This window comes from Rhinolophus hipposideros (genome assembly GCF_964194185.1).
Source record: "Rhinolophus hipposideros genome assembly, chromosome: 1".
Taxonomy (NCBI): Eukaryota; Metazoa; Chordata; class Mammalia; order Chiroptera; family Rhinolophidae; genus Rhinolophus; species Rhinolophus hipposideros.
Genome location: NC_138047.1, coordinates 28,479,656 through 28,492,369, shown reverse-complemented (window position 1 = coordinate 28,492,369; position 12,714 = coordinate 28,479,656). Strand labels below are relative to the sequence as shown.

Genomic DNA, 12,714 nt, shown 5'->3' with positions numbered 1-12,714 from the left:
TGTCCTATAAATAAATGGTTGCTGATTTCTAGCGATTTCTAGTGAACCATCTTACCTGTTTTTCATTAGCCTCAGCTCTCGTTTGCGTGTGGCTTCCAACTGCTGGGGGCTGTGCAAACTTTCTGGTGAGGCAGCCATCACTACTCCCTGTGGCAAAGCAGTTGTAGGAGCTGGGATCTGGTAAGTTGGCATGTCACCAGTGGCCGCTGCAATGAACAAAATATTACACGCTTACATAAACAATTTACAACTTGATATTTTATATAAAAGTGACCTGGAAATATGCCACAAGAGGTGATCTTGCTAATGTTTAAGATGATTATTCTGAGCATTATAGAAATCTTAGGTCAAAAGATCTTCTTCAGCACTTGGAACAATGATATTCAGCATGCTCTACACATTTAAGGTAAAAAAAATGCCCTAATGTATTTTAGATAGGTTTTTATCAAAGGCTAAAGTAGACAGGCTTTTCCATTGAGTTCACTGAGACTAAAATCAGTGGTGTGCTGATAAATGTTTAACAATCAGCTCTCTGGGGCAAAAAACCTGGAGCTGTAGCATCTGTCAATTCCCAAGATGTAAATACTTTCACCATGGCCAATTTTGGGCTACCAATGGGACCTCCCTGAATAATGTGGAGTTGAGAAGACATACACACTACGTAGCACACCAACCAGATAAAATTGATGTATATAACCTCAAGAGCATAGATAGTTAGAAATGATGAGTTTGAGCATTTATTAACATTATTCAAAATGTAATTTATTTGTTAAATATATATATTTATTTAAAATTTTTAATAGCTATTCTAACAATCAGCTCGCAAAAATCCGAAAAATTTAACAATCGGCTCTAGCAAAATCAGTGGGAGCTGGCTCTAGCAGACCACTGCAAAAATTTTAATTAAGCAGAACATCTCCATCCAGTTAAAGAGATCTCCCTATACCCTATGTCATGCCTGTAAGTCACCTAATGTCTTTCAGTGCAAGTTCTATACAGAAGATGACTAAGGTACTGGAAGGAAAATATCAGCTCACTGTATTTTTATTTAAAAGCAAAAAATAAAAAAACAAAACAGCAAAGTTCACTTAGAACTGGTTTCTCTGGGAAATAATAATTTTTGTCTATTTTAGGTTTCTTGGGATGATAATACATTCCTAAGTTTTCATTTAAAAAATATTTTCTAATTATAGTATAATCATAGTTAAATGACAGAATCCATAGCTATTTAGTAATCAGATTGAATACTAAAAGTCCTCAGAGTATCCTAATTTATATTCAAAATGTGTGTATCTACTGCAATAAATAGCTTCCTAGGAAAGACAGGTGGATTTAAGTGATGAAACGTTTCTATCACCAACGTTTCAACTTTGAGAACGTATGGTCCAGAGTTAATTTGATATTCTGATGACATATTACAAAATACACGCTCTCTCTCAAAACTGCACGAAAATGGTTTTAAAAGTTATTAAATCCTATAAAAATTGAACCACATTGCTAATCAAAATATGAAACACATTGTATTATACTCTTTAAGAACTGAAATTTTACCCAAAAGGGAGACAAAGACTTTTTTCAAGTAAATGGAATATTGTCACTGAAAATAGCCAAGCAGTTTAAAAGGTTAATCAAACTTGATCTATGTGTTTATTTTGGGGTAAATGGCAGGTTTACACCCCCTACCCCAGGCTCAAGAATTAGGTGAGAGTACAAAATAAAAATATGACTTTGGGGGAAGATCTCTTAAAGTCTTATAAGATTAATAAAAATAGCATTTATAAGATTGTACTACTTCTTCCTTCTATAATTTAAGAAACTATGGTGATAAGTAGTAACTGGTAAATATAATGATTATCAACAAAATCTCTATTAATAAACTTGGGAAAACCCTAAATTTGTTTTTGTGACTATTTAAAATATTATATACACAGATGTCTCCTTATATGTCATAGAAAATGTATAGTTATAGCTTTGAAATATTTAGAAAGAGAATTTTAAAGTCAGTTGTAAACTGTTAATCAAGGTTTAAAAAATATTTTAATCATATTGTCAGAGGAGATAGAGTGGAGCATAGAATTAATAGTTCTCTTTTCTCTTTCCCCACATTCATGGAAGAAGGTTATGGGATAATAAAGGTTGAAATTATGGAACAGCTGGATGCTACACAGGCTTTCTAAAATTGGAACAATAGCCAGTGACGAAGGAGAAGTTTCCGTGTCATCATGCTGACATTTGCAGGCAGCGTGGAGGCAGACCTGGTCTAGGACTGTTCTTGCCAAACACTGCTCATAAATTAGTGCAATAAAATTAACAGAAAGGTCCAGAGGGTCCATTATACTCTCTAGTTTTGTATACGTCTGCTTTTCTTTTTCTGTACTTAAAGTTAGAGCAGGATGTTTCGGATACACAAAAGTTAGTTTAAGAGTATCCATTTTTCTTTTCTTTTTTAAAGGCAGGAATATTTCACAGATGAAAAAGAAAGTTCATTTGAGATCTTGCTCCCCAGCATGTGCCATCAGTTTAGCACAAATAAGCTCATAAAAATTCTCTTAAAAAAAAAAAAAGAAAGAAAAAGAAAGTTCATTCGTTGATGTTAGAACCAGAAATGGTTCTAAGTTTTTGCCTGTTTCCAAAAGCTGAAGCCACCCTCTATGGTACAGATTTGGCACCGTGAAGGATAATGGCAATTCCAAAAGAAGCACTCCTAGGACATTCTAAGCAACAACTCAGAAAAAATATCACTTCAAGATGATAAGTTGGAAGGGATGATATATTTGGATGTATTAGTTCTCAAATGTTAGCTAACAAACTAGGTTTTATAATTTTTCAGGCATACTATAGATTCATTTTATCTTCAATAAAAATCAGATTGTAGTTCATTAATAGTTCAAGCCAGAAGTATAAATGGGTATAAATTAGAAGGAATTAGTTTAAATTTCTGCAATAGCCCAAAGAATCTGTGTATGATGGTACACTTCTAATGGTCACCGAATAAATATTAATAGATAAATTCCACATATAAAAATATCTTATTAGTAAATACATTAAAAAGACATGGGCAAAGAAAAGCTTTTGTTTTAAGGAAATCCAAATGTCAAAAAGTTTTGTTTTTGAAACAAGTTATAAAAAAGTTTTTATATAAAAGTTAGCTTCAGTTTCCAACATTATGAATTCAGTAGTGATTGAAAGCAGATTAGATACCTAGGATGACAGTTCAAAGAACCACCCTCTATTTTGATGGCATGTTCTTATCCCTGTACTATTACTGAAAGGCCAATTCCTGTTCAGTTTAACTACTAAAAGTGCCCCAATTATTTTTTATTCTAGAATTTCACTGTATAAATTATTTTTCAAAATAAATGGGTCATGAGTGGGGGCTTTAACCTCACAATTCAAGAAAGATACTACCGTTTCCCCAAAAAGAAGACATAGCCAGATAATCAGCTCTAATGCGTCTTTTGGAGCAAAAATTAATATAAAACCGTATCTTATGTAATATCATATTATTATAATGATATTATAGTAAAATAAGACCGAGTCATATTAATTTTTGCTCCAAAAAACGCATTAGAGCTGATTGTCCGGCTAGATCTTATTTTCGGGGAAACACGGCAATAAAAAAGATACGCTAATTTTATTCTAAGGCAGCAAACTCTCTAGACAGAATCTAGCACAGTACTGGCATATAATGGGTGCTTGGTGAGTTTATTTGTGCACTATGAAGTAAATTTTGAACTTCTCAGGGTTTTGTACAAGCCCATTTGGAATGTTTTAAATAACCAATCTTATTATTATAAGATAATTATTAGCTATTATTATAGCTCCAATTTTAACACTAAGACATGGTAAGCCCTAAAACATGCTACACATTTATTCAAACTGGTCTTTCTCGATCAAAGGCAAGATCATTTCCCCAGTCTTCCCTTAGATACTAGTCATCTAATGTGGCATTTTAGAAGCAGAGGGGTTCTGATTATAGTGTTTCCAACCATCTAACTCTTGCCACGAAAAAAATGTTTGAGGTTTGGTATCAAGTATTTTATGGGAAAAGAAAATTCATAGAACTCTTAATTCTGCTAATTAACTTCATACCTCTCTTGCGAGCTTTAAACATGATACAGAAGAAAAAGCATGGGATTTGGAGTCTGGGTTCTAGTCCAGCTCTGCCACTTACCAGCCATGTGACTTGGGGCAAGTTCAATTTCCTCATCTGTAAAATGGGGATACATTATCTCATTTAATACTCACAACAAACCCTGTAATGTATGTCAAAGTGTCTAGACAGTGCCTGGCATATGGTAGGCATTCAGCAAATGTTAGTTCCCTTCCTCTTCCCTTCCTTAAGTTCTGAAAGACAATGTTCCAAATTATGCTTATACTGTATATTAGTTAAAAGGCATATAACATCCATAAATATATTTTCCCCTGGAGTTTTCCTTCTAACACACCTGAGTAATAGAATGATTAAAATGTATGGCTCTTATTTCTTATTTTGTTTAAAAATATGCCTATTAAAAACACTTTAAAAATTTATACTATATTTTATTATACCCCATTAGAGAATAAATTATTAAAAGATAACATTACAAAATAGCCTTTTCAATGTATATAATCATTTACAATAGAACCGGGAAGGTGGAGAATCACAAATAATCAAATGATACAATCTCATCAGACTGGTAATAAGAAAACGGAAAAACCCCACAATTCAAAGAGGTGTTTGTTTCTTCCTAACAAAGAAAGAAATAAGAAACCCAGACAAATGCCCATCTTGATAGTGTCCAAAGTGAAACAGTTTATCAACACCCCCAAATGGTGGTTTTATTTGCTAGTTTGTGTATTTATTTATGTAGAGTGCTATAGTACTGAATACATTAACTGAACAAAAACATTTTTATATCTGGAGCTCCTACCTTCATGTCATTTCACTACGTGTCACTAGCCCCAAATACCTCAGTATAACTCAGATAACCTAAGTATAGTAAATACCTAAGTATAACAGAGATAACTTTGAAGTCATACTTTGAGCAGGGAGCTCCGGGAAGCTACTGAGACCTTCACTTTTCTGTTTTGGTGCTCTCCCTCCCTACCACTGCACCAGTGCTCCTAATGCCCAAATCAGGCTTGTGTCTCACACTGTCAAAAACTTTCCCTCTTCCATTGCTCCACTTTTCCCAGGAAAATTAAATCCTACATAAATATGACAATTTAAGTACTGAAGATTTCAAATTTGTTACAACTACTGTAACACACAGAATTAAGTCATCAAATAGTTTTTGCTACACAAAAGGGACCTTCTGAATTGTTTATTAAGTAAAAAAATCTTAAGAGTAAAAAGTCTGTAAAAAGAGAAATTATGAATATTGAAATTTAAAGTTCTATATAATAGCAAACATACGTTCTATTGTCCTACGATAGTAATAATACTCTAGAAAAAAATCCATTTTGGTAACAATGCTACTAATTTCATTTCATATGTTTTATAAGCAGTGTGTAGTATGTCATTATAACTCATCGAACATTAGCATTAGCTTCAATGTCAGGTGAATTTTGAGAAGCAATGTAATATGGTGTGAACCGAAAGAGGGAAGGAGTCTGAAGAGCCATACTGGATCACCTCTTGCTAGCTTTGTAAGCTTGGAAGAATCATTTACCCTGATCTGTTTTCAGTTATATGCAAAATGAATGTAATAATATCTGCCTTGAGTTCATCAGTGATAATGCGTGGCAAGTGCCTGTCCTTGTGGGTATTTAAATGTGGTTTCCTCAGCGAGGCCTACCCTGATCCTTTAACCTGTATTACCTGCATCCTGTGAGTCTCTTACAATTAGTAATTTCTTTGATGGCACTTACCACATTTATATTTATACGTATTTGTAACAGTAAGTGATTTTTTTATTTTAAAGTTTACATAAATAAAAAGTATTTTATTAGGCAGTATATTCATATAGGCAAATAAAACCGGGCAAAATGAAACAATTATCCCAAATTATATTTCATTAAAAAAATTTGAAAGTAGTGGGAAAATAGCATAATGGCAACTTCATACAGATTTGGAGTTTTATTGAAGCTTAAGGTAGATAAATGATTCCCATATTTTCACTTCAACATGATTAGAACTTGCTTTGCTATCAACTTCAAGAAGCTATTACACCTGATCCAAACTATCCTTTATGGGAGTATTTCCAACATAACCCTTTTCCTAGCCTCCTTTCACAAGGTTGAAATGTATCCTTATTCTTACACATCAAATATTAACTAAGATACTATTTTCCAAATCTGAATAAGTTGGAATGTTTGTTTTGAATAATTCAGATACCCAGGCTGAATACAACTTACTAGAGTTTTTTAGACTCAGAGGCTAAAAGATAGAGTTAGACTCCTAACAATCAGCTTATGAATAAAGTAAGAAACGATCTCTAAAAAAATTTTTAACTATTAATATATCCAAAAGAATCAATAATATAATTCTATAAACTATAAATACTCATTTTTTCACATTCAATTCCATGATCCTATAAGTAAATGCTTCTAAAATATTTTCCAAGCCATTTATTATTGTTAGCAGCCTGATTTTTCAAACGATAAGTTGTGGGTCATAAAATCAATTTCATGGGTAAGGAACAGCATTTTAAAACAAGAAATAGAAAATCTGAGTACATTACATACACTAAGAATAAGCATTATTTTTGAAACTGGTTTTATCATAAATGTAGAGTGCACACACACACAGGTGTACTATATCATGATGTAAAACATGGGTCACGGTCAAAAAGTATTCAAGTCAATGATCTATATCAACACACCTCAAAAAAAAAAAAAGAAAGAAAAAGGAAATAAAATATCTTCCCCATTTTCAAATAGAACTGATTCTGTGAAAACTGACCAGATTTCCTAAAACAATGATTTCCAAAGGCACAATGAGGTCTTGTGAAAAAGTTTGACTTTTTTTTTTTTTTAATTAGGAGGGTGCAGCTCACAGTGGCTCATGTGAGGATAGAACTCGCAACAGTGGTGTTAATAGTACCACGCTCTAACTAACTGAGCTAACCCGCCACCCCAAAAGTTTGACATTTTTAAGTTTCAGGATTTAGAAAACTTTAAATTGAAAAGGGTAAATCATATATAAGCATTATGGACAAAACTGTGGAAAAAACCTCTTCAATGATGGTATTTTCATTCTGTAAGCATAAATACATAAAAATATTCATTTACAAGCAATGGCTAAAAAATGTATGCAAAATTTTACCTTACACATCCATCTTTAATATATTCTGAGTATTTTCAAATCATTTTATTTTTTGGTTAAGATTCTTCTCTCTCATGCTTAGACAAGTCAAATGGTGAATTGAAATTAAAGGCTCAGTAAAGAAAGATATAAACCAACTAATAATTTTTAGAAAACAAATACAGAGGGTGCCAAAAAAATGTATACACATTTTTAGAAAGGAAAAAGCTGTATTCCAATTATGCTGATGGTAACCACTTTGAGCACCTCTTGTAATTGCAGAAGTCAAACGCGACTTGTATCCATCTTTTGTTATGGTATATATAATTACAATTTTAATACATTTTTTTCCTTTCTTAGAATGGGTATATATATTTTTTGGCACCCTCTGTATATGCACAAAAATGCCTTTTGGTTCTAAGAATCATTTAATATGCAGTATTTGAGATTCTTTAAGTCCATCTATATCTTATAATAAATTTGTCATTTGAGAGCTTCTGCAATCTATATCGTCACTAAAACTTCTCAAAACTTCTTTGAGAAAAACAATAGCTCCTCAAGGCAATTTTTAAAACAATTTAATACAGGTGTTACTTGCTCAAGATAATGGAATGTTCCTATCTAGGAAGAGGAACTATGGAGGAGACCCACTAACTGAAGAGGTACATTGTGGGCAAGTTGTTTACAATCATCCATTCTTCATGAATTCAACTACAAATCAGTACTGCGTTAGAAATAAGACACAAATCAATAAACGAAAAGTTGCAACCACATAAGGGGCATTAGCGACTAAATCAAAACTATTATCTGTAACTAAGAAAGCCAAACCACAGAAGAATTACGCATTACAGGTTTAAGTAACACCCCTAGCCGTGTTACTTAAAATCTAAAAATGCGATTTTTAGACAAGCGCTTCCATGACTGCGCACTAGAGGGCGCTGAGAGTGGCACATCTCGCAGACCGACCCGGGTGAGGGCGCCGGGACCCCTGAGCCCACCTCTCCCCGCAGGTGCCGGCCTCAGATGGGAGCAGCCTACCCATGCAGGCTCTGGGGATCTGCCCACACATGCCGTACCAGCCTCCTAAAGCAGATACTTACCTGCACAGAAACGTTAAAGTGAGGCTTACAAGTCAAGCTACTACTCAGTTCAAGAGCGCTCTTGGAGACAGAGGCAAGCCCGGAGCTAGTTAACAAACCTCAAGCTGTCAGCAGCGCTTGACAAAGCGGAAAGGATCTGACTCAATCACAGCCTGACTCGGGGCTGACGTCAATGTGCAGCCTGCTTGGAGTTTAACTTTTCCACTTCCCTGCCGAACCAGGATTCCAGGAAATGCAATGACGTCAGCCCTTTGAACTCCATTAGAGAGGAACAGACCATTTTAGACACACAAGCGAAGAAACAAGTAGGTAAACAAACATCCCAACACGCTGGTCTGCTTTGGAGCTAGCTACATTTGTGTACAGCGATAAAATTGGAAGCTTAATTTATTTTTTACAACTTGAATGGTATGTATAACTTGTAGCTGCACTGGATATGCAACAGGTTGCAGATGAAGTAACAGCTTATTTTGGTAGAGCAGGGAGGGAGGGGCGGGGGAGGGGGGAGGGGGGCAAGGGAGAGGGAGAAAGAGAGTAAATGAATTACTGCTCTGATCCAGTAAGCAATATAATACTGAGCAAAGAAGCAATTACACCAAGATGCCTTAACAAAGCGTGCTGAATATATTATATATATGTATATATATTTTAAAAACGTATTACTCCTCAGCTACTAGAAAATACTTTTTGAAATACTCAGAGGTCCATAAGTAATTTTTCTAAACTTCAAAAATCATTTTGCGTAATTTAAATCCCTCTCTAAAGTTCTTACCTGTTTCATCTCCAGTTACAGCCATGATGGGTTTCTGCATACAAAACTGCCTTGTTTCCCCTCTCACAGGCCAACATAAAATGTTCCAACTCACAAGCATGTGCAGTTATGATAAGTGGCAGTACTGACATCACAATGACATCACTAGCCTATCACTGCCATCAATTTGCTTTGTCACAGACCAGCTCACTGAAACCAACGCCCTATAAAAACCCTTCCTGTAATAAACCATCGAATGCTCCTGTTTTTCATTTTTACATAAAAATCTGTTGAGATGGACGCTGGCCAAAAAAAAAAAAGTCTCATTTTGCATTAAAAGTTACCTGCTTATTTCTTATGGGGCTACTTTATTATTCTTCTGTCCAGGTTTCTAGGTAAACAAAGTGGGTATAAGCCCTACAGATTTTTCATTAACTCAGGGGAGAAAAATATACTTGGGGACTTAAAAAAAAAAATAACTGACAATCAGCCCAGACAGATGCTCTCATAGACACTTCTAAATTCACTAAATAAGAAATACCCAGCCACTTGTGCTCATTTAACACATTTCTATTTGCTACACCATAAAATCCAGCTATTCCTAAGGTGACACAGAATTTGCTAATTTCACTTAAAGGGAGTAAATACTGCAATTTTAAAAATTCACTGTGCCAATGTAGCAAGTATTGTATAGCACTCTTCCATGAATATAAGATTGAACCATATGAACTTGCTGATACTTGACCCTTTTTGTGGCTCAAAATTTCATGTGGCTCAATCTAATAGATTCTTTCACTAAATTAAAATCCCTTGAAAGGAATTTTGTGGTTTTTAAATATTCATAAATAAATCACAATTACTGTTTGTAAATGTTAAAAAGTATGTCCAATTTTATTTGGATCATTAATGAAGGTTCAGCACATGAAGACCTGGATCACTAGGGAAATTTAACAATTGCAAGTTTAGACAAAATAATGGCACATGTTCAACATCGCAGACCACAGCCTGGGGAAAAGATGATTTGCATCTCTACTGCACGAAAGTGACTTGTCACTGAGACCTTTTTATCAGTGGGTTGTACAAAGCCCAGTCCCTTGTATGATTAGAACTCAAGCTGACCTTAGGTCAATGAAACGCACCTTCTAGGCCGCGACAACTTGGCACCTAGATGCTTAGAAGGTGACACATCCAGGAGTATCTGTTTCTATAATAATCATTCTCCAGAGCACGTGAACTGAAGACATCTTGCTAAGGAGTAAGAAAGTCTGGGGATCACCCGAGACACGAACCCCTCAGAGACGACATGAAATTCTTTCATCCCAGCCACACTTAAGGGTCTGGATCAAAGAGTACTAGTCAGTTTTATTTCAAATTTCAGAAAGTTCAAACTGATTTTATTCTCAATATTTCTTTAAATTGGCACTCACGTGCTCAATAAATATTAGTGTTAAAAAAAAGGCAGAGGAAGGAAAGAGGTTGGTTGGTTGGTTGACTACTGCTATTGGTAAAGTTTTACTAAATCCCCTGTACCAGATAAACTCAGTTCATCAGCACACAGAATTACTAACATTTTCACAAAGGAGGAGTATTTCACTTTCATTCAGTAAATGGTTATTGAACATTTGTCATATGCCAGAGACTATGCTAGGACTAAGGACCTCTGTCCAAACAGAAGTTACCATCTAGGCAGGATACCAAGAGTCACAATATGGTGACACGTACCCTGAGAAGGCGCAGTGGGAACTCACAGGAGGTGACCTAGGCCAGATGTGGAGGTCACAGGAGGCTTCCTGGGGAAGTGCTATCCAAGGTGAAAGCTGAATAATGCATATGACTGGGGAACGTGTTCCTGTCAGAGCAGCTGTGTAGGAAGGCCCCGGAGAAGAGAGAGGGCATGACATGTCACAGGACATGAAAGACATCCAGCATTAGATGGAGAAGTTGAGGGAGGGAGGAGGGTAGTAATGGAAGCAAGGCGTAGGTTAAGCAGAGATTTGGGCCATGTTAAGGATTTGGACTATCGAACAAGCAATAAGCATTCTTTGAAGGGTTTTCAGCAGGAGGGCGACCTGATTAGATGTGAATTTTAGAAATAGCACTTTGAACTGCAGAATCGAGAGTATAATGGACAAAGGGAAATGTTGGAGGCAGAGACTTCTCTTTTTAAAAAACGTTAGCTCCCAGAATCATTGGGAGGGATGAAGAAAGAGAGCCTCGCTGAACTTTCAGGAACAATTCCCAAAAAAACCTGGCCAAGAAGGGAGCTGTTGCGTCTGGCAGGATTAGGAAAATCAGGACACTGCTTCACAGCTCCCAGCGTCAGGCCAGGCACCTGGCAGACCAGACAGAGCCTGCTGTGAGAATCCAGGTCAGAGGGGAGAGCAGCCAGAACTGGGATTATTATGACAGGGAGGCTGGAGAAGAGTGAAGAGACCAGTGATTTAGCTAAGAGGAAGAATGGATGGAGAAGCGGGGACAGTGAGGCATGATACCCAGGTTTCTGGACTGAAGCGATAGGATGCACTATATCCATTACCAAAATAGGGTAAACAAGAGGAGAACCGGGGTGGGGAAAATGGATGGACGTGGAGTTCTGGATTTAAGGAGTCCAAGATATGTGAAGGATATCTAAGTAGCCAGTTGGAGTCAGGGGCATAGTCATAGTGAATTGAAGTCCTGGGCAGGGTGAGTACCCAAGTCAGATGGAAGAAGGCCCAGGATTCAATCCTGAGAAATACAGTAACACTTACAGAAACTGCCTCCACCTTTCAATAGGATGACAGGATGGAAGGTGGATAGGCAGTAATACAGGTATGCCCACTGACCTGCTATGTTAACACAGAACTAGAACTCGGTCATCATTATTTAAAAAAACAAGAAGGAAAGGAAAGGAAAAGGAGACAAGGAGGAGAAAAAAGAAGAAAGATGGGAAGGGAAGAAACAAAACATCTGATTTGCATTTGATGTAAACATTCAAATAGTACCACAGATAGATTCACAGGGAAGCAGTATATTATTAGAAGTAACTATAGTTTAGCAACGTTAATAGATAAAAAGTAAATTTTTAAAGAAACCAATTAAAATTTCTCTACACAAGCAACAACAGAAAGGTATTCAAAATAGCAACAAAAACCATAAGCATTTAGGAACTAACTGAACAAAGAATATGAAAAACCCTATGGAGAAAACTGGAAAATGTTAATAGAAGTTAAAGTAAGTCCTAAATAAATAAGACATTCTATGCTTTGGAATAGGTCAATTTAAAATTATAAGGATGTCAGTCTTCCCTAACCCTTATACACTGTGGGTGGGAATGTAAATTAGTTTAGTCACTATGGAAAACATTATGGAGGTTTCTCAAAAAATTAAAAATAGAACTACTGTATAATCCAGCAATTCCACTTCTGGGTATTTATCAAAATGAAATGAAAACACAAACTCGAAAAGATATCTGTGCCCACATGTTCACTGCAACCATTATTTACAATAGCCAAGATATGGAAACAGCCTAAGTGTCCACCAACGGATGAATGGATAAAGAAATTATGGTACATAAATACAATGGAATATTACTGAGCTATAAAAGGAAATCTTGCCATTAATGACAACATGGATCTTGAAGGTATTATACTAAA

General features: G+C 35.7%; 1 protein-coding gene across 19 annotated transcripts in view; it reads right to left on the bottom strand.

Moving 5' to 3' along the window:
- The window catches only part of CREM (cAMP responsive element modulator), a 69,548-nt gene that overhangs the window by 9,042 nt on the left and 47,792 nt on the right, over positions 1 to 12,714 (bottom strand). For 11 of the 19 annotated variants that reach the window (XM_081045602.1, XM_081045603.1, XM_081045606.1 and 8 more), the window contains one exon: positions 56 to 206. In XM_081045602.1, coding sequence (XP_080901728.1) covers positions 56 to 206 — 151 coding nt within the window. Of the gene's footprint in view, positions 1 to 55; positions 207 to 4,174; positions 4,211 to 8,328; positions 8,540 to 9,100; positions 9,187 to 12,714 lie in introns of those variants that run through there. The other 8 variants (XM_081045587.1, XM_081045604.1, XM_081045598.1 and 5 more) reach the window with 6 other exon arrangements.